This window comes from Protomyctophum bolini (assembly GCF_963924005.1).
Source record: "Protomyctophum bolini genome assembly, chromosome: 15".
NCBI lineage: Eukaryota > Metazoa > Chordata > Actinopteri > Myctophiformes > Myctophidae > Protomyctophum > Protomyctophum bolini.
Genome location: NC_137876.1, coordinates 28905790 through 28930848, shown reverse-complemented (window position 1 = coordinate 28930848; position 25059 = coordinate 28905790). Strand labels below are relative to the sequence as shown.

Sequence of the window (25059 nt, the reverse complement as noted above, 5' to 3'; positions counted from 1 at the left end):
GAGGCTACTGTCGAATGAACCTCGGCGTTAAACCATCCCTCATCTTGACTTCCTCTCCCCAGATGGCCTCATTGATTTATCCATTTCCATGCATCCTCGCTGTGCATCTGAAATATGCCTCTGCAAAACTCACATCACATTGGCCCTGGATCTGCCAAGGGCATATGGGGTTTTCACTCTTCCAACTCCTCTGGACGCACACGCACGCACGCACGCACACACGCACGCACGCACGCACACACACACACACACACACACACACACACACACACACACACACACACACTTTCTGAACATATACTGTATTTCTCATCACCTGTCTGTTGGGAGGGTCAGATGTGGTTATGTAGTAGTAGTTGCACTGCCAGCTCTGCTGAACCTGAAGGAAAATAAATACAAAAGACTATTTTTCACAGCAAATAAAACTCTTCTCGTCATTTTCTGTGCTTCACTTTGCTTTTTTGCTTAACCATAGTTGTTTATTTAACATTTCAGTTGGTTTTCAGAATAGATTATTGCTTGTTTGAATGTGTTTTCACTGCAACCCAAATGTCCCACTTGGGATGTGTCACGCGGCAACCCGTGCCCTATAGACATTAAGGAGGAACTTTGCATGCACAATTGCACATGCACATTGCACAGCTGCTTCCCAATGCAATCAACAGCAAGCTGGCTGGGAAGGCTGTTTAATAGTATGGCGTTGCAGGTTTTCCTTACAGGGGTATCAGTATATCTGAACATTTTCAACAGGAGGACTGGGAACTTTTTTTAAAATGGTGTATTTATTGACACTGTTTGTGGGGTCACCTGTCTCTTCTCTGCAGTGCTGGCAATCCTGATTGGAATGTGCCAAGCACTGTAGAGGAGCAGGGGTGTATGTTGTGTTTATATACTTTTTTTTGGCTTTATTAGTATCATTCTGTGAATTAATTTGCACCTCGGAAAACTTTATGGAATATTATTTGTAACTTCAATACGTCCTGATGTAATTGTGTAAAATAACGTATGGACCTTATAGCTAGCCTTGGTTAAGTTATAAGAGTTACCAATTAGCAATCAGGTGATGGTTTGCCTCACCTGTTTAAAAGACGGGTTCAGTTCTTGTATGAGGCTAGAGTGACAACATCTATTGGAGAGCTACCAGGGCCATTGTATTTATAAGGTCTTCCCTGTTTATAGTTTATTAAGTTCCTGGTTTGTTTAATTTCGTTTAGTTTTCAAGTGTTTATTTTGGAAAGTCTTATTTATTTTTGAACTGTTTTTGTTGCCTGGGCTACACTGTGAATGAACCTGCACTGGAGAGGTAAATAAAATAAAACCCTGCATTTTTTTACTTTTTGGAGCCTTGCGGCCACTCGGCCAACTTTACAGGATGCATTTAAAAAATGTGATGTCAAACCTGAAACAACGGTACAGTCTCATGGTTTGGCTAAACCTAACCTCGCGTCACCAGGCTTTACACCTCCGAGAAAAGCCTGCAGGTCTGTGTTCCAAAATCTCTGTGTGAACCGGTCTGGAGCGGATGGTAATTTACGTCATGTTGTAGTCAGATTTGTCAGGAAACCACAAGGCGGATTAAGAAAGTACCCATTCATAATACTGATACCGCCTTGTGGTACAAATCATTGACTACAAAGTCACCAAAGTTACCATCCGCTCCCGACCGGATCATGAACACTAAATGGAATGCTGCCCAGGCTAAGCTAAAGCAGACGTTTGCCAAACTCCCTTTCCCTTTTCTCTGCCAGTTTTCTTCTAGACACCAGAGAGGTCTGCAACGAGGGCAGGAGGTGAATGCTTTTGTACTTCTGCAGGGAAGGACACACTTATCTTGATTTTTCATGGTTTTTGCTAGTTACAACGGAGAAGCAGAAATATGATGTTGCATTTTCTTGCCTGTTGCAATTTCTTATCACTGCTTGCTGAACAATGGCGTTGCTGCGTTTGGACACAGTTGCGTGTGAGATGGAACAGCTTGCTAAGAGTTGCAGAGTACTGTAGTTCATAACGGTTGAGTCACCCTGGAATGGCTGTACTGTGTGTCCAAGATAAAATCATCCGTGTACATTTAACAAGTGAGTGTACAAATGGATAAATTAACATTAGCCTTTTGCTGTGTAGGAGGCTGCTGAATCCCTCCTTTCTTACTTGTTCTCTCCACTTTGATCTCGGTGCTCCTCCTCAGTTTTATCCTCTTTTCCTCTCTCCGTCTTCTCTCGCTCTTCTCCCCGTGTCTCTCAGCAACACTGTGTATAAGCAGGCAGAAGCACCAAAGACAGCTGAGGAGCTGGCATTCATTTGAATGCATTAGCACCCCTTAATCAGCCACGTGGTGGGCTTCTTAAATCGCTTCATGGCCACCCAGCGGGCGCCTGTCCCATTTCCTCTTAAAGATTATAACATCGGCATCACTAGATTGCAAAGACAGTGGACACTTTATCTTCTGTCAATAGGGATACAGAGTATGGGTGGTGGACAGAGCGAGAGATGGGGGGGTGGTGCAGGCATGTTGGAGAAAGAGGGAGAGAAAGGGATTAGAGATGGAGAGAAAGAGAATGATTTGGAGACTGAGAGAGATAGAGAGAATGTTCTGGAAAGATTCGATCCCAAACCAGCAGGGATATGTCAATACAGCATCTTTTTGGCACCTGATTCAAGCAAGCTTAACCAGCAGCGTGAAACTCTTTTGAACCCTCCAAACCTGCTGGGAAAATCTGGCCAGTGGACGTGAACAAGTAGCATGCTCCCTTCCCACAGTAACTGCTGCCAGTTGCCCTTGAGCAAGGCACTTAACCCCCAGCTGCTGGTGCTGCAGAGTTGCTCTGTGGATTCAGCTGGGCATATGCCAAGGTTTTCATGTGTGAACTTTATTCACTGTAAATAAATATGCCTTCATAGTTTCCTTGCCTGGCTAAAAAGCTGTCATATTGTATTCGTAATGCATAATATTTCCGTCTCTTTTACAGTATACAGTATATATTTTCCTTTTCATTCACGCACACAAAGACAAAAGTGGACCTCCGTGGCCCCCTGGGGCCTGGCAGACACTCACACATTTAATTTTGTTTAGAGAAGTATACACTTATGAGGAATGGTTATTGTGCAAAATATACACATCAAAAATGACTTTTGTTTAAGTATTAATTAAGTATCAGCAGTGTTGGGCAATATTACTTATTACATAATATGTAATCTTATATATATGGGAGAAGTCGTACCCATACTCAGAAGAAACACCCCAAGGCAGAAAACCAAAGCCACGAACAGCTACGTCGCTACTGCAACGCCCACAACACCATCTTACACACTAGACTCACGCACACTCACTTCTCACACACACTCACACGGGCAGTGACGTCACACACTTACCCTTCGCAGTCTCTTTGCAGTGTGTGTAAGCGATCTCTTCATTACACGGCCCACGCCAACCCCAACGCAGACCACCAGCCAAATAGACTTTTCATTGGCACTAACACTGGCTCCCTTCCACACTCACGCCGCCAATACATTTGTTTAATACAAACATTTTCTTCCCAAAGTACCCACACCCCCCAGGCAACAGCCTACGCTGTTGCCACAACACGCCGAGAAACAAGGAATTTAACCACGCTACTTACATACACTGCAACTCGCTTACAATTCGCAAACCTGGCAACACTGCCCTCTCTTACCAGCCCCGCCCCCACACTAGCTTGACAATGTCATCTCGCGCAGCACAGAATCTGATCTCGCGCAGGACATTGATGAGAGAAAGAAGGAACAGGAGAGATTATACGATCGCTATTTCGCTTATTCCATCTAAATCTCTTTATTTACAAAATAAATGACTCGACGATTCCCTTAGTTACATCAACATTGTTCTTTGTCATTAATCGGATTGTGCCAAAATATCACCCTTACACCGATCACTTTGCCTATTTTCGCCAGACAGTCAACTGCCCAGTACACGCCTGCACGCACACGCACGCCTGACGTGCGCACACACACACACACACACACACACACACACACACACACACCAACATGCGACTCATTAAATAACTCTATTTCTCCGCACGCGCGCACACAACATTATTCACGTGAAATGCGTCACGCCAATATTGAGATAGGCTACCAATATGTGGGTATAGCCTACAGGGAATTACCGACGGAGTGTATATATACACACACACACACACACACACAGTCCCGGCTCCCCAAGAAATAGATTAGAATTTATAGATGCGCGATTACATAACAGCTGTGCGTCATTATAGCCACACACGTCTCTAACTTGCGGTCACAGTCGCAATACTTTTCAGTTGTGTGGTACTTTTATATTGATTTAACTGTAACAGAAAGTTCCCATCTCCCAGTCACGGAGCTGCAACAAAAAGCAACTGGTGGTTTCTGGCCAGTGTTGCCAAATAAGCGATTAGTAAGTAATGTAATTTAATTTATCAGCGATTTTGGGATTATTTTTGTAGATTGAAAAAATATTGGGCCTCCTTTGCTCTTGCCATGACAATGTTTGAGAACCACTGCTCTAAAACAATATTAGACAAAGTTTGAGCCACAAACACATTGCTCTCTCTCTCTCTCTCTCTCTCTCTCTCTCTCTCTCTCTCTTCTCCTTTTGTATAAATTAAATAGGCCTATTCATGATTCTGCTTATAGAGAAGTAGCCTATGTTAGTTTGTTTTATGGACTTGAGAGCTACTTTCAAAACGACCAGCTCAACATACCCACCAAATAAAACTATCATCCCATTGCTGAAAATAGTGACAAAATGTAATTGAGGGGCCTTTCATATAGGCTACATATAAGACAAACACACATGGAATGGAAAATAGAGGGGGGGAAATGCAAATCGTAGGCTTTTATTTTTGTTGGTATTTGACTTTGCTACTGATGATTGTAAGCAACAACAAGTATTGCATTGTGTGTTTGAGCTGACAGGCCCTTTTTGATGTCAATCACTCAAGTCATCTCAGGTCATCTAAAGCGGAAGATGCAAAAATCGTTTTTTATATTAAAATTATATATATTTTTACTGCCATGTCATGTGGTCTACCTGCAAAGCCTTTGTAGATCGTGATCTACCATTTGGGCACCACTTAACTTCAGATCAGGGGTTTTTGTCGGCCAGCGCCAACAATGCTCCCCGAAAGCATAATCGCAGCAAATACCGGGCAGTGTGTATGAGCCTTAACATGTTGACTACACTACACTACACATAATAACTAATAACCCGTTTTCAGCTTAAAGCAATTATATTTCATTGAAGCAACTCCTTAGAATTGTTTTCATACCATGGATGTGATAAGAAAATGTATCAAACATAAGGGAAATATTAAATAGTATCGGGTGTACCAGTTTGGCCTTTTCTTTTTTTTCAATGGGGCAATACATTGATTAAACAAACGTTTGATTGATTGAGTTGTACAATGTTATACAACCCTAAACTACTTTTACAATACACTACACAATACAATACAATTTCAGAACATATAATATTGGCCAATATGTCAAATATGTAAATATTACATATCGCATTGAATGGAAGCGGACCATTTGTAACACATGTTACAAATGACCCGCTTTTGCAAGTTTTCTTTGCAGTTGCTTACAGACCAGAATGAACGTGAATTCCGTCTAAACACGATGCAAACTAATGAAGAACATAAGCATGAACACATCCATGTGGATTTTTATTCACCAACACCAAAGACAAAAATTGTAGCACACATATACTCCAGGTGTAAAATTAGACGCATTTTGAAGGTAAACACTTCAAACTTCCTGGCCACGTAGAGTACGTTGCTGTACACATACTGACGCGATGGCGTCATGGTGGCGTTGACCAATCAAGAGATAACGTCCATGTTACAACCGTGAAGCGTTACAACCTTGGCGGCTCTCCCCTACATTTGTTACTAACATTAGGTTGTGGCGAAGTAGAAACGTGGCCAGCAGATACTGTGTTTTGGACAAACAGGCTAGGTATTGGTGTTGATTTGGGTCAACTGGACAAACAGCGTGGTGTTGTTTTGTGTCTGTGTTTGTGTTGGAGCGCCTCAGTGTGGCCGTACAGGTCATGTGCAACCTCTTCCACAGAGAGATGGAGACACTAAATCTCAGCTGGACAAACATGTTTGCATGCATGCATCGCTGCCTTGCATGCTGTGTGCTACTGTTGAGTCTGTCACTTACTTTGACTGATTTATGGCATTGTCTTTCTGTTAAAATCCAACTATGTTAATTTAAGAATTCTGGGCATATAGGTCATTGTTTATTCACTGTGCACACGTGTAGCCTATTGTATGTCAGACTGTATGTCTGTCCCACAGTCACAATCCTTTAGTAATTAGGCTGTGGAAATATTCAGGACAAAACAATGGTACATTTCCAATAACCCATCTGTTACTACATGTGGAGTCAACTCCCGCCATTTATTTCTTCCCATAGTGCGTGGCGAAGTAGCTCTGGGATGAGTGCGCGCGAAGCGCGCACAAAATTCTAGTGATATTACATATTACTTTTATATTACTTTTGCGCCCCCCCAACCCGTGAAAAAAGTGATGTACAACAACACAATCTGTTTAGTCAGCTTCTTTTAGAACTGAATCCAATTGTTTTGAATAATATTAAGAAGAATTAGTGATTAAGAAGTCACTAATCAGCCAAAAGGCTATAAAATAAAGCAGTAATCTCTCAACATTTTAAATGAAATGTTTTCAAGCCAACAGACAACTAAACAAAAACAAAAGTAATAATATTTTGACAGTAAATAGTAATAATATTACTGTTTTGGCAGAGTAATACCTTACACTACTCGTTACTGGGAAACGTAATATTACAGTAATATATTACAAGTAACTAGTTACTGCCCAACACTGAGTATCAGTTGGATTCACTTGACATACTGTACTGTAGGTATAGGTAGCTAAAGAAAAATCCAGTGAAGATCTAACTTGTCTGCTGTGACAGAGATACATGAGATACATTCCACCTGAGTTAACGTCCATTATATGAACAGCATCTCAGAAGATTGGCACAAGATTCAAACTAAAGTACTTTTTAGGATTGGTACACATTAAACATACTGTACAACACAGTGTTATCATAATTGTCAAGGTAGACACCCAGAAGCCTATGCCATTACACATTAAAGTCATTTTTAAATAAGTTGATAACTAATAACGTCTATTCTGCATGTTAGAGTTAAGAGGACCGACAAAATGGTCCATGAAATTATGATTACATAATTAAAAATGGGTAGAAGTCATATGGTGCAGTTGTGTAGATCTGTTGTCTGTAGATAGTGTTCCTTTATTGTTGGTCTAGAATGGAATCCTGGCAGAAGTCTCTCTCTCTCTCTCTCAGATGTCTCTTCTCTCTCTCTCTCTATCTCTCTCAGAAGTCTCTTCTCTCTCTCTCTCTCTCTCTCTCTCTCTCTCTCAATTCAAGCAGCTTTATTGGCATGAGAAAACGTATGTTTTCATTGCCAAAGCAAAAATGGAACAAGACAATCAAAATAAAACAATGTATAAATAAATATTGAATATAAATAGGAATAAAATAAAGGTGTAAACAGAGCTTTGTTACATTAACACTTTGAGTAATAATATCTTGCGAAACTATAAAAAGATTTTCTGGCAGAGAGTTGTCTAAAGTGCCTCTCTCGAAGAGAGTCATATGGGTCCGAGACACTTGGTGGCGCTGGAGCACAGAACAAAACATAAACTCACGAGCTAATTTATTGGTTCGTGGAGCTGTCACTCAAGGCGGCGCCTCCGGTCCTGACCCGCAGGTATAAAACCGGTGGGCGTACACGCCGAGTCATTCCTACATTTTTCTGCGCTTGGATGCACACAGCACAACGAGTACACCAAAGTTCACACCGGCTGTTGAAGTTGTATTTTCCCGAAAGACGGACGAGTCTAAAACCGACTTGTACCGCGGGGATTCGCAGCCACAAGAAGGTGTTTTTCTCTCTACGAGCTACTAAGCAGATAAGTCAAATAAGACTCATAACACAAGTGAGCCTGCCCGGCGGCTTGTTGTTCTGTCTTCCCTCTCATTACCCTCTAGCTAGCGTTGTTAGCTGTCAGCTAGCTCCGTTAGCCTGTCTGTGGTTTAGCTTCAGCGTTGCTGCCGCCTCTTTTCTCCACGGCTAGCCTCTCGTTAGTCGCTGACTAATCTGAGTCCTAGCCGCAGCCCGCAGCCTCGCTTCTACACCTCTCGGTGACGGCGGGCATACCGGTACGTTACGGCCATACCACCCTGAACACGCCCGATCTCGGAAGCTAAGCAGGGTCCGGCCTGGTTAGTACTTGGATGGGAGACCGCCTGGGAATATCAGGCGCTGTAAGCGTCTACATCTACCGCAGGCTAGACGGGCCGCATTCTCAACCCTTCCCCACTCTCTCTCAACCCTTCCCCGCATTGGGGACAAGAAAAGGGTCTCCCTGGCTCCCTCCATTACACGGTGGGCCAGCAACAACACGTGGGGTAGCCTTCAGCCGTTGACTGAAGGCTAACCACTGTGTGTGTTCCGCTTCACGTTACCCTCTATAGTAGGGGAGTTAAGTGAGAAAAATATTTTTATTTAGTAGTGGTGCTAAATAAATAATATATATATATATATATTTTTTTTTATATCTTAAAATGAAATAAAAAAAGGGGTTTGAGAATAAGACAAGGAACAAGCCATCTCCACCATGGCTACAGATGGCCACGATGATGGACCCCTTCCAAGGCTCTGTTTCAACAGGGTTTGTAACAACCTCTTGACTAAAGAAGTTTCCACTTGGGCTACTGATTCTTCCTCAGACTACAACCAATACCCAAGATGGCCTGCGGGGGTGGCGACAGCCCTCCCCAATTCCCAGTGGTGCACCACGAGTCCTACTCTTCTACTCCACCGCCACTTTTCTTTTTATCCTGTTTTGTGAGTTACAGACAGCTTTTCCTCACAACAATTTTGTTATAGTATATATTATTATTATATAATGATATTATATTATAACTTAAAAGTGAAGTGCTTCTACAATGTCTTGGACTGCTGGTTCCTTCTTCAAGCTACACCAACACCCAAGATGGCCTGCGGGGGTGATAAAGGCCGCCAACAACAAGCTCCACACGCTCTTCACCGCACTGGTAAACAGACCTGTGGAGCCAGACCCAAGACATCAGCCAGGCCTCGCCGGCTTGCTCTGGGTGCTGCTCTCCCTCCAGCGGGATCTAGTCAGCCCACCACCTCGTCCTCTCTCTTCAGACCCCTCAACCTCGACGCGTCTCAGAGACACCGTGACGAGTCCTTCCTGGGCTCCTCCCCTGCCGGGAAGGCGGCTCGGACCGCCAACAACAAGCTCCACATGCTCTTCACCTCACTGGTAAACAGGCCTTGGAGCCAGACCCAAGACATCAGCCAGGCCTCGCCGGCTTGCTCTGGGTGCTGCTCTCCCTCCAGCGGGAGGCCTCCACCGACACTGCTACTACTTCACGCAGCGGCCGAAGGCACGAGTCTCACTCGACGTGACGACCCTCAACAACCGACTGCTTCCCTCAACATTACAGGTATGTACATTGTGAAGCTAGGTTTGTTTAGCTGTTTAGCTAACCTTTTCGAGGTCGGGAGTAGCAACCTCATTGGATGGCCGACGCCACCCTAGAATGTTTAGCATTCCAGTTAGGCTGTTTTCAAGGTGCCACACCAACTCGTCTATGACATAGCCATAGCATCGGAGCTACTTCGGCTATTGTCTCACGCTGCTCTCATACGGTCACTGAATGCCTCACGTTGCTGTCCAACAGCCAACGTGACGGCTGCCAGGATTACGACCGGCACAGCGTCTTTGGAGGGGCCGATCGGACCCTGCAACTCCGTCTCCAGGAGGAGCGTGCTCAGACGCTTTCCCATGCCTTGGGCCCCGTCCAGGGTGTAGCAGCCCCAGACTGCACACCGGGACCGCTCCCCAAAGAAAGGCAAAAGCTCTTGACACAGATCCCCACCATGGGTGGGTCTGTGGCCAAGCTGCACAGTATGTACACGACAAAAATCACTGTCGGGGGACCACCGCTTCCCCTGTCCCAGGTTTTTCAGAGCACATTACACGGCTAGCTGGAAGGAGCCCATGACTCTCCCGGCTACCCCGCGACGCTCTCAATGCTTCAGAGCTCCCTTCTTCAGGAGAGGGGCCACGGCCCTACTCCTGAACAGTTGGCTAGAGTTCGTCTCCTACATGAGAAAATTGTGACCTTCACGTACTGACTCACCGACCTGACCGGCCTTATGGCCACCGCTTCCATCACCTCAGAGCATGCTAGGTGGCTGGAAGCCTCACCTGGTCTGGATCCCGTTGCCCAGAGAGAGTTTTCCGAGGGTGCTATCATCCCCGGAGGCCTCTTCAGAGGCGCACTCGAGAGGATCACCCTCAACGTGGAGGTGCAGCGTCCAGGCTGCGAGGCCCTGACCAGCAGCCGAAGTAACACACTCCCTACCCTCCCCCCATGCGCCGGGCCCAGCACCGGACGTAGCAGTCTCGGACTGCACGTCCAGTCCGCCCGCAATGCGCTTCTGGACCATGGCACAGGTGGGCGTCCTGGGCGTCCCTGTAGCCAGGTCCCTCGATATTGTTTGCACAAGTACAGCATTTTTTGTCTGTAGTACAGGCTATGCCACAATACAAAAAGACAACAAAACAATATCCACGGAGGGGGGGACATGAACCCACTGCCACGGGGGCCCCATGGGCCCCCCCCCCGACGCAGTGGGGCAGGGCATAAGGTCAGTGGCGTACCAAAACGCCACTGGGGAGACGGGTCATGCCCAATTTTTCTCCGACATGCTAGGGAACACTACCCCCAGGCGGGGCGTGCCTCCCATAGCCGGAGAGAACCCACTAGCCAAGCACCTGGCACAGTGGGAGTGGTGTGGAGCATCCCCGTGGATCCTCAACACCATAGCGAAGGGCTACAGACTCCAGTTCGCAGAACACCCCCAGCGTTTTCAGAGGTCATCTTCACCAACGCCGGGGGTCCGGAGGGTCTGATTCTCCAACAGGAGATAGCTTCCTTGCTGGAGGAGGATGCCGTCAGAGAGGTACCCTTGGCCCAGCGTCGCAGCGGGCTCTACTCCCGCTACTTTCTGGTCAAGAAAAAGGGGGGGGGGGGTCTACGTCCCATCCTGGACCTGCGGATACTCAACAGGCACCTCAAGTCTTTTCAGTTCAAGATGCTGACGGCCGAGTCTCTGGTGCGCTCCATACGCCCAGGCGACTGGCTCACATCCATAGATCTAAAAGACGCCTATTTCCACATCCCTATTTACCCACCTCACAGGAAGTTCCTGCGGTTTGGGTTCCAAGAAAAGGCTTATGAGTACACGGTCCTTCCATTCGGGATGTCCCTCAGTCCCAGAGTGTTCCGTCCGCTGTACGGAGGCCGCTCTGGCACCCCTGAGACTTCTGAGTCTATGGGTGTCCAGTTACATAGACGGCTGTCTCCTATGTTCGGATTCAGCAGAGGAGGCCGCGAGGAACACGACTCGGGTCGTGTCCCATGCGACCTCACTGGGTTTCAGGATAAACCTAGCCAAGAGCATGCCTACCCAATCCACGGATTTCATGGGCATCACTCTGGACTCTGTCTCCTACAGGGCTCCGCTGAGTCGGGACAGGGTCAACGACCTCCTGAAGTGCGTGACCAGGTGCAAGACAGGCCGCACACTTCCACTGGGTACGTGTCTACGGATGGCCGGACTCATGGCCTCGGCCATCTCTCTGGTAGGTCTGGACAGACTCCATATGAGGCCTTTTCAGCGTTGGCTGAAATCCCTCTTCCACCCTTGCCCCAAGGACCTAGACCTATGGGTCTGGCCCGTGAGAGGCTAATGCTGACTGAGGCCGGTTTTCCTCCGAATGTTGTCGCAACGATTCAGAAGGCCAGAGCCCAGTCGACAATGACCCGCTACGAAACAGCCTGGGGTGTGTTCGAGCAGTGGTGCTCAGAACGACCTAACCAGGTTATCCCATTCCAAGCTTCAGTAGTTTACGCCCTGACATTCCTGCAGGAGTTCCTAGACAGAGGTCTAGGCCTCTCCTCAGTGAGAACCCACTTAGCAGCCATCTCGGCCTGCCAAATGGGCGTTAACGACCAGACAGTATGGAGACATCCGCTGGCAAAACGGTTTGTGAAGGGCGTACGCAGGGTACACAGGGTCGACAGACCCCTGGTCCCCTCTTGGGCTCTGTCTCTAGTCCTCAGGGCTCTAAACAATGAGCCCTTCGAGCCACTGCAGACGGCTGACCTGAGATGTCTTACACTAAAGCCAGCCCTCCTGGTCGCCCTGACGTCCGCTAAGAGGGTCAGCGATCTACACGCACTTTCGACCGGAGTGACAGTGTCCTCGAACTGCACTCTAGCTCTGTAATGGTGGTCGAACAGAGGTGTTCTGACGGAGGGGGTCCCGAGGGGTCTCCCCACAGTCAGGAGGTTGGTCACCGCCGACGCCAGCCTCTCCGGTTGGGGCGCCACCCACGACGGGAGGATGGCCAGGGCCGTGTGGGATGCCGCATTACGCTCCTCCCACATCGACTACTTGGAACTACTGGCAGTGTTCCTGGCACTCCGAGAATTCGAACAATTCCTCAGAGGTCACCACGTCCTGGTTCGTTTCCGAAAACACCACGACGGTTTGTTACATCGACAGGCAGGGGGGACTTCGGTCCTCTCGCCTGTGTTCTCTGTTTTATGCGTTCCCCCGTTGGAACTGATTCCGCATGTCCTAGCCAGGGTGCGGGATCAGGGATCAGAGCTGCTACTAGTAGCTCCAGCCTGGGGATCTTGGAGACAGGACATAGTCCCTCTCCTGTTCAAAGAACCATGGCAGCTTCCTCTGTGGAGGGACCTGCTGACCCAGGCCGGAGGAGAGATCTTTCACCCACGTCCTCAGGACCTAGATCTCTGGGTTTGGCCCGTGAAGGGGCGTCGCTAGAAGCGATTGGCCTGCCTCCGAATGTCGTAGAGACGATCCTTGGTGCCAGGGCTGCCTCCACCAGACGACGTTATAACACTGCCTGGCTTGTGTTTGAGCGTTGGTGCTCGGACAGACAGGAAGAGGTCTTCCCTTTTCAGGCGTCTGTGAGACACATTCTGATTTTCCTACAGGAGTTCTTGGACAGGGGTCTTGGTCTCTCCTCAGTCAAGATCAACCTGGCGGCCGTAGCGGCCTATCAGGTTGGTATGAACAACAGACCATTCAGTGAACACCTGCTGATCCGTCAGTTCATGGAAGGAGTTGCGCGCCTCAGAGCGGTCGCCAGATCTCTGGTCCCCTCGTGGGACCTGACGATAGTCTTGGACTCCTTGATGAGAGACTCCTTCGAGCCACTGGAAACGGTGGACCTGAAGTTCCTCTCTCTGAAAACCGTTTTGCTTGTCGCCCTGACGACAGCAAAGCGGGCTGGTGACATGCACGTGCTCTCAATGAGCAGCGGCTGCTTGAGATTCAGTGGTAATGACACCAGGGTCACGCTCAGGCAGAACCTTTCATTTCTACCCAAGACCTTTCCCTCGGGCTGCTCGCCTGTGGATCTCACGGCCTTCCATCCTCCTCCCTTCTCTTCGGTGGAGGATAGGAGACTACATTGTCTCTGTCTTATGAGGGCCCTGAAAGTCTACAGGTCAAGGACTGCCCCCTTCAGGCTGGGTGAGCAGCTCTTTGTAGCCTGGGATTCCCAGTGGAAGGGTAAACCCATTTCGAAAGTAAGACTCTCGCAGTGGATTATGGAGGCTATAAGGTTAGCCTATACCTCGTGTGGTTCTGAACCCCCAGAGGGTCTACGTGCACACTCTACAAGAGGTTTGTCTGCATCCTGGGCCTTGGCCAGGGGAGTCCCGATTCAGGATGTCTGCGCTGCGGCGAGTTGGTCGTCTCCGTCGACCTTCGCCACGTTTATAACCTGGATGTGGCCCCTGCAACCCTGGGACATGCAGTCCTGGGGGTTGCCGCCCATTTGAGTCAGGAAGTCTGACTGTTTTTTGTTTTGGTCAAGAGGTCCCTTCTGGCCCCTGGCCTTTAAAAACCTTCTCAGTCTCCCTTGCGGGAGGGACGCACATTCACGTGACGTCTCTCTGGAAAAAGCGGTCCTGTCAGCCGGGGTGATCATACGGGAGTTTTATGATGACCCATATGACTCTCTTCGAGAGAGGCACTTTAGACAACTTCGGGTTACTTCAGTAACCTCAGTTGTATAAGTGACTCGAAGAAGAGAGTCATTGTACTGCCCGTCTGCTTTGGCAAGCGGCAGAAAAATGGTTGATAGGAATGACTCGGCGTGTACGCCCACCGGTTTTATACCTGCGGGTCAGGACCGGAGGCGCCGCCTTGAGTGACAGCTCCACGAACCAATAAATTAGCTCGTGAGTTTATGTTTTGTTCTGTGCTCCAGCGCCACCAAGTGTCTCGGACCCATATGACTCTCTTCTTCGAGTCACTTATACAACTGAGGTTACTGAAGTAACCCGAAGTTATACATTCAGCTTGAAGGCTCATTCATACATCAGTGGTTAGGTGACCACCGAACTACAACGTGGTCACGAGCCGCGGTGAAGAGCAAACCACCGCTCCAGCCCTTCTCTCTGTTTTTACTCACCACCGCTCAATGTTATTTCAGCTCCGGCGGTCACCTCACCACCGGAGCGGTGGTCACCTCACCACCGAAAATCCAGACTATGAATAGGCCTTTATTGTAGCTTTTTTGAAAATTGACAGCAGTATTTCAATGTTTTTGCATTGTTAGTTGCTCTGTTTATATAACAGTATTACCTACTGTTGTAGTTCATTTGCTGTAAACAGTGTAGGGCAGTAGTATTCAACTGTAACTGTAACTTTCAATTATTTGAAAGTTACAGGTATTGTATGGTGTGTGTGATATGAATTGTTAGATTACCATAATGACAGTAATCCTTAATCATATTCCATCATATTCAAGGGCTTTTGGAGAGTCACTGAGCACTGCAGACAGTGCAGACAGTGCAGAGGGTGTGTGTGTGTGTGTGTGTGTGTGTGTGTGTGTGTGTGTGTGTGTGTGTGTGTGTGTGTGTGTGTGTGTGTGTGTGTGTGTGTGTGTGTGTGTGTGTGTGTGTGTGTGTGTGTGTAGCTGTCTAGTGCTCGTTTGACGGCCGATAATGTCAAGGCAATTATGTTTATGCACTGTCAAATAGGTCTACATCTATTCTAAGGTAGCATACCTGTATATTATCATGCTCATTACTGTGCAGAAATAAATCTACATAAATCTTCGTGTTTGAGCACAAAATGCATTTTGAGAACCAACAACTTTTCGCGCTTCGCACACATGCTGTGCGCCCCCCCACACACAATCATACTACTGTTGTGGCCCACGGCCTAATCGAATACCCCTGGTGTAGGGTATAAACAGTGTACACACAATAATTCCTTAAGGTGCTTGTATTCCATTTGACATCCTTCTCCTGTACAACATTGTTGTACTTTACCCAACAAATACAGTATGGGAGTTTTTTGTCATTAGTCATGTTTTCAAACTCCTTGGGTGATGGTTATTCGTGGGAAGTATACAGTATGTCTCTGATGTCTTGGTACAGAGGGCAGACGGTTAGGAAGTGTAGCTCGTTTTGTGTGCAGTGGCCAGTGGGTGAACTCTCTATATGGATCTTCTGAGTCTACTGTACTCTGTGTCCCTTTCAGCTCCCTGTCTCAATAGGAAACAACAAACACAGACATCACAGGGAGAGTAGACTCTCTTTTCAGATTAAGTGAAAAAGAAGTTACTGTAGCACTATCTCAGCCTATATATTTACGGTTCAACTGCAAAGCAGGGAAACCTATGTGCTGGAATTCCAATTATTTCCTGTGTTCCTGTATATTGTATTATTGTCTGATAAGTCATCCATACATTGGTAACCTTTTGTCCATTTCGGCACAATGATAGTCTAGGTCATGCATAACTTGGTCAACAAAAATGGCACTGATAGGCTTCATCAATCGTGAACACAGAGATATAAACACTTGTATTCATGCACTTTGTCTGGGCAACAACAAACATGATGGTAAACATAACTAAGCAGGTGATGTGGTTAGCCTACCGTGATATTTGCAGAACATTTCAACTTTTGCCCAAAACACTACATTTCCCTTAATGTATAATTATACAGAGTTATATAATGAGCAGAGTTGGGGTCCGTTACTCTTAAAAGTAAGGCACTACATATTACATATTACTTTTGAAAAAAGTAATGCCTTACTTTACTTTATTACTCCCTGGAGAAAGTAACTAGTTACACTACTCGTTACATTACTTTTGCGTTACTCCATAACATTGCCTGTCACATTGTCACATCATTTACCACTTAACAAATCTTTATAATCCTAATAAGGGGGACATACACAAGATATGTCTTTATGCTCTTTACCAGGTTGTGGAGGAATAAAACAAAATGGGCCTTTCCAAAACGGTGGTTCTCTTGACCTTGTAAAACTTTTTCTGTGCAAACTTCTAATCAATTATTCTATCAATCAAATCAAATATATTCAAATAAAAATAATGAGACTGAGAGAAATCAGTAGCCTATATGTTCACAGTGCTTTAGGATCCCTTTCTTTATGATGTGGAGTTCCCTGCTCCATTGCTCATTAAATGTAGTTTTAACATATTTAGTTTATTCATCTTTGCATTAACTAACTAGTACACATTCTACAACAAACAAACCGACCCTCCCACTGGCAGTGTTACCAGGTTTTGGAAGAGAAACAAGCAGTCATGTCTATGAAAACAAGCTCAAAATAGGCTATTATAAAACAAGCCCAAAGTCGCTTATAATAAGCGGACATGGCTGATACTGGCTCGCTGTGTGGAGTGGAGGAGTGCTGCTGCGGAGATTTTAATACCGAGACAACGTAAATGACAGTTATGAGCTTATGACACAAGCACTGTAGGATATATTACAAAAAAAAACGGAGGTTGAGGTGGGAGGAGGACAGGTGGGTCTAAAACCGGACGTCTGGCCACCCTACGAGTCCACGACAGTAACGAAAAGTGCTGCGCTGCTGCTGATCTGACACCGGTTTGACATGTTCTAGTCCGCGACTCCGCTAGTGCGTTGCCAGCGCACCATTACTGTTCATGTTCAACTCATCTCCGTTGTGTGCATTATTCTCCAAGTCCAAAGCAACACTGCTGAAAGCAGCCACATGACGCAATTAAGTAACGAGTAACTCAAGCGCTGCAGCGACCAGTAACTGTAGTGTGATTATCAAATTTGGAGGAGTAGTGTCGTTATATTACTCGTTACCGACCAAAGTAGTGTCGTTACAGTAACGATATTTTCCGTTACTCGTTACACCCAACTCTGATAATGAGCACTGAAAGTCTAAAGGCCCCATTCCTTAGAGCTTGGTCCGGATGTGCATCTGCACATAATAGAACATCTTAGGGCCGATAACTAAGCAGGTGATGTGGTTAATGGTTATACAGTACACTAGCCTACCGTGATATTTGCAGAACATTTCAACTTTTGCCCAAAACACTACATTTCCCTTAATCCCTTTCAAGTGCATGGGCAAAAAAGGAAATAAAATGTGCAGAATACAGGCAACGGATGAAGAAATGACACAGCGATTGGCGGAGTTATATAATGAGCACTGAAAGTCTAAAGGCCTCCTTCTAGAGCTTGGTCCGGATGTGCATCTGCACATAATAGAACAACTTAGGGCTGATTCATACTCCTATTTCACCGCTGTTTCGGCGCTGTAGTGCCGAAATGATTTCAGCTCGTCAGAAATTTTCAGTAGCACCGAAGAGACGACTATAGGACGGTACCGGCCCCCCCGAACCTCAAAGGACGTCACATTGTAGGCTCTACAGAGCCGAACCGACTTTTATTCGTCTCTAAAATGAGACGGCCCTAAGCATGCAGGATCCATTTCTTGTCATTCAGTGGAACCCGGTCCATTGTTCCATTTAAATTTGTGTAAAGATGAGCCCTTACAGGTCAGAGTTAAATTAACACTCAGGATTGTGCAGTGCTCCATGTGAGCATCTGTTTTTCCTCAACATAACAGGCAATGTTTTGATGAGGCTATTCCAGAGATGCTGCCAAAAGTGAATACAGCCAATGCAACTCCCCATAGAAAAAAAGAAGAAAGAAATTACACCATAATTAATTTCATATCTTGAGCATGACTTTCACAGCTTGCAAACAATTCAGCATTTGAAGACAGGCCACACAACAGCTGTCGATATGAAGTATTTAAATATTCCCAATGATTTATGAAGCTGTGTCTCTGTCTGCAAGCTGAATATTAAGGCACTTTGAAACTGGATTCCTCTGTAACACTTGACTATTTATAATAGCCCTGTTCAATTGTGTTCAGTTCTTTATCAGCCTGAAAATGTAATATATTAATGTTGGCACTATAGGTCCCTTAAGCCTGATTTATACTTTGTTGTGTGACACATCGTGTTGGCTAAAATCTACGCAATTCTACAAGCTCACAATGCATTGCATCATCATATAAATCTCCTGTTTTTGCACATGACAAGTCGGATGATGAATTCACCTTTAGTATAAATTAAGCTAAGCATAATGCTTAATGTGGAATCACAATCAGGGCCTATATCACACTGCAGTCTGGACCACAAATATGAAATGATCAACATTAAGGATATAGGCCTATCCTTAATTGGCACCAATGGTGTTCCCATGACAGCCCAGGGACACAATTTATTAAGAAAAATGTGAACAATATCCATTCATGTAAACTCATGATGTCCTAATTTTCAACTGTAATTTCAGACTATTTTAGGCTATACTCTTATAGTCGTCTCACATATCCAGAAATATGACCACTGTCAAGTACAAGTGTTACCAATTTCTCTTACATAAAAACTACTACTAGGCCATATGTCTGAAAAGGGAAAATAATTAAGGTATTATCTTGTATGGCAATCATGGCTAGGCTACTGCTCCAAAACCCAGATGAAAATAGACTGTTCGTAATTCTCATGTTTCAGAAAGGAATAATCAATAATATAGACAGAATATGTACCCCCCAAAACCACTCGGTTCTGCTGAGTGCAAAATAGTCTCTCTTACACTCCATGAGTCAGTCCCTGTTATTTTTATTGGCTGCTTTCTCCTGTCCTGTCAGCGTGTGGACCTCTGGGGCCCACCTTAAAGAATTTCTCAACCCATCTAAATCACTGGCGTACATGCAGTGGCTACGATGAATTCAATTCACCTTTTGGCAAAGTCTGCTGCCCAGTCCGACAGTATAAACCTTGGAGATGTGGGTGAATAACCCATAGGCTATATATAGGCTGTGCCTGTAGCACGCTATGCACCAGCTGCAGTGGATTTATGGTTATTACTTATTGGGCTACTGTACAACTGCATGAAATAAGCTATTTGAACTTTTTGTTTGTTTGTTTGTTTTAACTTGCAGGAGCGCGGGATATCTATACCAACCGACTGAGCGTGACTCTGGAAGCAGGGACTGGACTGTACGTGTGACTTGCAAGTGCAACCCGTCTGGAATAGACTCTGCATACATGTCACTGTGACTTGCAGGCAGTGTGAGAGCGACCGTCGCCGACACGTCTGGAATCAGAGGGACAGGGTGAGCTGTGTGTGTATGTGTGACTTCGACTTGCAGCAGCCATAGCCAGGTAGTGAGAGCGCACTAAAGCCACGCGCCTCGTGATTCATCCGCAGTTTCCCAGAGACGGTGCGCGAGAGGCGAACGAAACGAAGAGGAGAGATTCAGCGCTCCGCACGGCAGGAGAGGATGTTCCACACGGGCAAGATTTATAGTCCACCCAACGCGCAAACTGTTTTTCCAGCTTCGCTCCGTTGTTAAATTGACAGTAGGCTACTTTGCTTATTTTGCCGCAACTGTGACCCCCTTCAAAATTCGTGGCAAAAAGTTTGACTGTAAAAAAATGATGTGTTCCGCTGCTGTTTTTTCATCAATGCTTTGGATTCCGGCGTCAACGTAACTGGCCAGTCATCACTTGAAAAATAGCTGCAGCTGTTTCGTTTAAATTCCGGTGCCAGTTAAAAAAAACTGTGGGCTTTTCTTTCTTTCTTTTTCCCCCATTTTTTTATATATATATTCAAATTCATCCTCAATCACCCGGGATTGCATCGTTTAGACTTAAATGTCGCACTCCAGAATGGACTTCGTCGGACTATACATCCTACAGCTGGCTCTTATTGGTGAGTTGACGCACACTTGTATTCAATATTATAGTTGATTACTCGCATTGGGCTCTATACGGAATTCACCCATTTTGCATGAGTTAAAAGTATAGGCTTTGTGCTGATATGCTCATTAGCGCAGGCATGTCTGTTAACTGGTGCTGTAAGCATATTTCCTTTAGATGCAAAGTTGCATAGGCTATCTCTGATCCTGTACGATCATATTGTAGGCTATGCTGCAGCTGCACTCGAATTGCGGCCATAATGCATAACCGGTGCACTTCTATAGCACTGTAGGCCTATGAGCTCCAACATGTGGGCTATAGTCTTACGCGCAGTTTGGGGATATTTCGGATTGGAAGAAAGACGTAGACAGACTGCAAAATGTTAGCTGGTGATGGGCCACCGACACAGTGATGATGATGACGCGATAGAACCTGGTGGAATTTGGACTGACAGAGGCTGAATGTCTTTCCCATTTTCCTTTGACTTGTAAAGAAACTAGAATTTGACTTGTAAAGAAATGTATGATCCCCTGAGTGCGCATCGAATGCTGCTGATGAGAATTGTTGCTGAAGAGAGGGATAGAATGGAAATAGAAAAGAAAACAGCATGAACGTGATATACATTATACAATCTTACTGCTGTGAAAATGCCAAGTGTAAGTGTATAGGCTATGCTGCCAACGATGTGCTTGTGCATATAGGCTACTTGAGTGAGCACTTTGTGCGTGCGTATGAGTATAGGCTACGTGCTTCTGTACCTATATATAAAGGCGTGTGTGCGTGACCGTTTCTGTGTGCCCTATATGTATTTGCCTGTATGGGAGGCTGCATGTCACAAGCTTGTGTAATTTGCTCTGCTTGGCACATAATTAATTGACCAATCAAGACTCAAGAGTCACACAGAATCAAATCAACCTTAACCCCCGCGCCCCCCCCCCCCCCGCCCCCCCCCCACACACACACACACACACACACACACACAAACACACACACATCTGTCTGTCTGTCTCTTTCTCTCTCGCATGCACACACACGCACACACCACACACACACACACACACACACACACACACACACACACACACACACACACACACACACACACTGCCCAAAATCCACTCATTGTTATGCTGCCCATACACCAGGTATATACTATGTCAAGCAAACCATTTTGTAATGACAGTGACGTTCATGGATGGTCATACTTTTCCAGAGGTCCCACTTTTAAAGGCTCATTGCACTTCCACTGCACTTTTCACTTTCCACCCCAAAAGAGGAATCGCTTAAAGAAAGTCCTGCAGCGCTGTTGCCGTACAGACAGGGTGGGCATAGTAGATTTATTACTACTATGATGACACGCCACCGATGCCATTTCCACCAGTCGCCGCTGTGAACTGAAGCCTGGAAAAGGCAGGGGCGGGGGTTAGGCCAGACACAGACACCCTGGTGGTGGTGGTGGTGGTGGGGCGGGGGTTAGGCCAGACACAGACACCCTGGTGGTGGTGGTGGTGGTGGGGCGGGGGTTAGGCCAGGCACAGACACCCCTGCCTCACTTGCTCCTCGTAGACATGAAAGTGCTAATATTGTGACCCCGCCTGTCTTCACCTCTCCATCACATGTCACAGTACATACCTATCATTTAGAATGTGTGTGTGTGTGTGTGTGTGTGTGTGTGTGTGTGTGTGTGTGTGTGTGTGTGTGTGTGTGTGTGTGCGCGTGTGCGTGTGCGCGCGTGAGAGAGCTGTGTGTGTGTGAATTCAACTGTGAGCATGTGCAAATTGTAAATATGGTTCTGCACCGTGCTGTGCACCAAAAATAGTGCGACACTTTGTGAGCTTGTAGATGGGCTTGTAGATCGGCTCTGGGCACTAGGTCGCTGGTTCAACTCCAGATCCTGACGACCTTTGCTGTGTGTCACCCCTCTTCTCTCCCTCCCCATTTCTTGTCAGCTTACTATACTGTACATGTATCAATAAAGGCAGAAGTTAAAGTAAAGGCTCATACATAGTCGGTGGTGAGGTGACCACCGAACTACAACATGACGTCACGAGCCGCGGTGAAGAGCAAACCACCGCCACCACCCCAGCCCTTCTCTCTGTTTTTACTCACCACCGCTCAACGTTATTTCAGCTCCGGTGGTCACCTCACCACCGGAGCGGTGGTCACCTCACCACCGAAAATCCAGACTATGAATGAGCCTTAACACTCACAGGATTTTACAGGGCAGTCTCTGCCTATATTTTCACCTTGTCAAAGAAACGTCAACACAAGAGTCTGTCACCCGAAGCCTCTGTCCATGGTGCTGAATGGACACATTCAATCCCTACAGTGGCCCAGGGAATGTCCTTTCTGGTTCATGTGCTCACAAGCAAAGAACTGAATATACTGTATATACCTGCACATTAAAATGGTACTAAATTCACAAAAGGATAGTTCTTTTTAGGCCGCTAAACTATAAACTCGTGCAAATAAGACTAAAAGAAAGTGTAATTCTAGGCGTAGAAGTGTAATTCTTAAAGCACCCACAAAGGATGAAATGCACCTAACTGTGCTGCCAAGAAAATAGTGTTTGTGTGCTCTGGTGCTATTCGTGCCTATTTAAATTAGGGTAGCCTAATTATGCAAATGACCCTTGTTACAAAATAAGTCCAATTCACAAACAGCAGCACTAATAGCCAAACATGCAGTTAGAGTGAAAGTTATTAGCGTCTTCACTTCAGAGATGTCGGGTGTCATGCCGAGACTTTCCAGTGCATCATCATACCAGACGTGCTTGTGAGCAGATATTTTGACCCTCTCACAGGGATATAAAACTCATTTTAATCATTTATCTAAAATATCCATTTCTGTCAAAAGAGTGTCAAATTGCTAATGTTTGTGTCCACTGGCTCTAATACACCAGCGCCACAAACTCCTCAGTGACAATCAAAGATGCATCAGTACACAAATAAATTGAATGGCGCAAAGCCACCATTTAGACTACACGTTGCTAAATGGATTATTCCAATCAGAGTCAGATCCAAAACAAGGGTAACATGCACTCAGCTGCAAAACTTTATCGTGTTTGTGCAAGCATTTTCAATACATTTTTGGCTAGACAGTAGGCGCAAGTGACACACAATTGATGTTGCTATCAGGCACCGCAATCTGTGAGAGTGTACAAATCTACCCAAGTGGGTCAATCTTTACACTAGAACTGACCATTTTTCGGTGTGGAATGTGGATACATTTATCTGAGGTGAACTCGTAATCCTGGTTAGCATTATCACAGTGATATCGATTAAACTACAGGTTTGCATCACTGAAGCAACATTTTATTACATTTAAAGCATTTGATGTGTCACAGATTAATGTTCCAGTTGTTCTGACCTGCAATGGTTCTTAACGAAGCGTGCTGCATGATTACACACAACATATGTCATGTTTTTGCTTCACATTTGATTGCAGAGGTAATTAATGCAAAAAAAAAGAAAAAAAGCTTCTAAACTTAATTTGCATATTGTTTCTGTTTGGGTGTGTGATGCTTCAGTGATTATCTGCCTGCACTATGCTGTCATCATTTTGCAATCATTGCCTTAATGAGTTGACTATGTTTATATCTCCATATTATTAACTTCCTATGGTAAGCAGTTGCTGAAAGAGGCCTGATTCATCATCATATGTGCCTTCATGGCAGTCTTTATGGAAGGTGATAATTGTCTGAATGGGGAAGGAATAATGATCTAAATCTAAATCAAGAGGTGGTTTATGCAGTTTCACAATAAAGGATATCATATACACATAATTATTTTGATTGAAAAGTATATTTGTAACAAATGGCCTAGTAATCGTGGGTAGATACATAAACATTATGGCGCTTTTATTGTGTACACAGAGGGTGTCGCCACATACATTCAGCATTGCACTTGTATTATGGACACAGGAGGTCATAGTGGCAACAATGGAAAAGCGGCGAGACTGGAGGTGATTGTAGAAAGAGAATAGTTATTATATGGTTTCACAACTTAACAGGGGGGCTGCCACATGAAGGAAATTGGGGGCAGGACAGGTTGCATCCTGTGGCACCCACCCAGGCTGCTGCTGTCAGCCCATAAGAGAAGCAAGGGGCCAGTGGACAATCTAATGCCTTGTTTAGATTTGGTTGCACATTGTGTCCCGCACAGAAAGTAGACGAACTACGAGCTCACAACGAGCCGCAGTGCGAACGACACGTGAGCATGTGGATTGGCAATTTCCAGTATAAATGAAATTGACAATCCACAATGCTTTGGTTGTGCTACAGTATAGGCAGTGGTTCTCAGCCTTTTCTGGATCAGGCCTCACAAAAAGTGTCCTCGGCCCAGTGGGGCCCACCCATTTGATCACTTAACATGGCAGCCGGAAAGGGCGGGCCACGAGCATTTTCAGAACATGTTAATCATTTAGAATGAATGCTCAATCAATTAATCAATCTTGTTCCGGCTAGAATCAGTGGAATTTAATGTGTTTTTTTTTTTTTTTTTTTTTTTTTTTACAATTCTTTTACAAATAATACATAATAATATATTATAATCAAAATCTTGTGTTTTGCCGATTATTTGGGGACCTACTTGCAGTATCATTACGGCCCACCAGTGGGCCTTGTTCCCCTAGCATCGCTGTGTTAGAGGGACAGTAATGGAGGTATTCTCATCACTTGGTGTTGGGTATACAGTAGTAACAGATTACATGTAATCTAATTACATAAATTGACTTGGTTCCACTTGATTACACTTGGAAAAATGAATAGATATGCAAATACTTTTTGAATTCTAGAGAAACGTGCTTAAAATAGGAAATGGCATTTTGT

The 25059-nt window shown here is 45.6% G+C and overlaps 1 protein-coding gene across 1 annotated transcript in view; it reads left to right on the top strand.

Moving 5' to 3' along the window:
* Positions 1-19677: 19677 nt before the first annotated feature.
* The window catches only part of gfra4a (GDNF family receptor alpha 4a), a 156113-nt gene continuing 150731 nt past the window's right edge, over positions 19678-25059 (top strand). Inside the window, exon 1 of the mRNA XM_080783215.1 lies at positions 19678-20244. Within this exon, the coding sequence (XP_080639341.1) occupies positions 20187-20244 (58 nt within the window). The 5' untranslated portion in view covers positions 19678-20186. The remainder of the gene's footprint in view (positions 20245-25059) is intronic.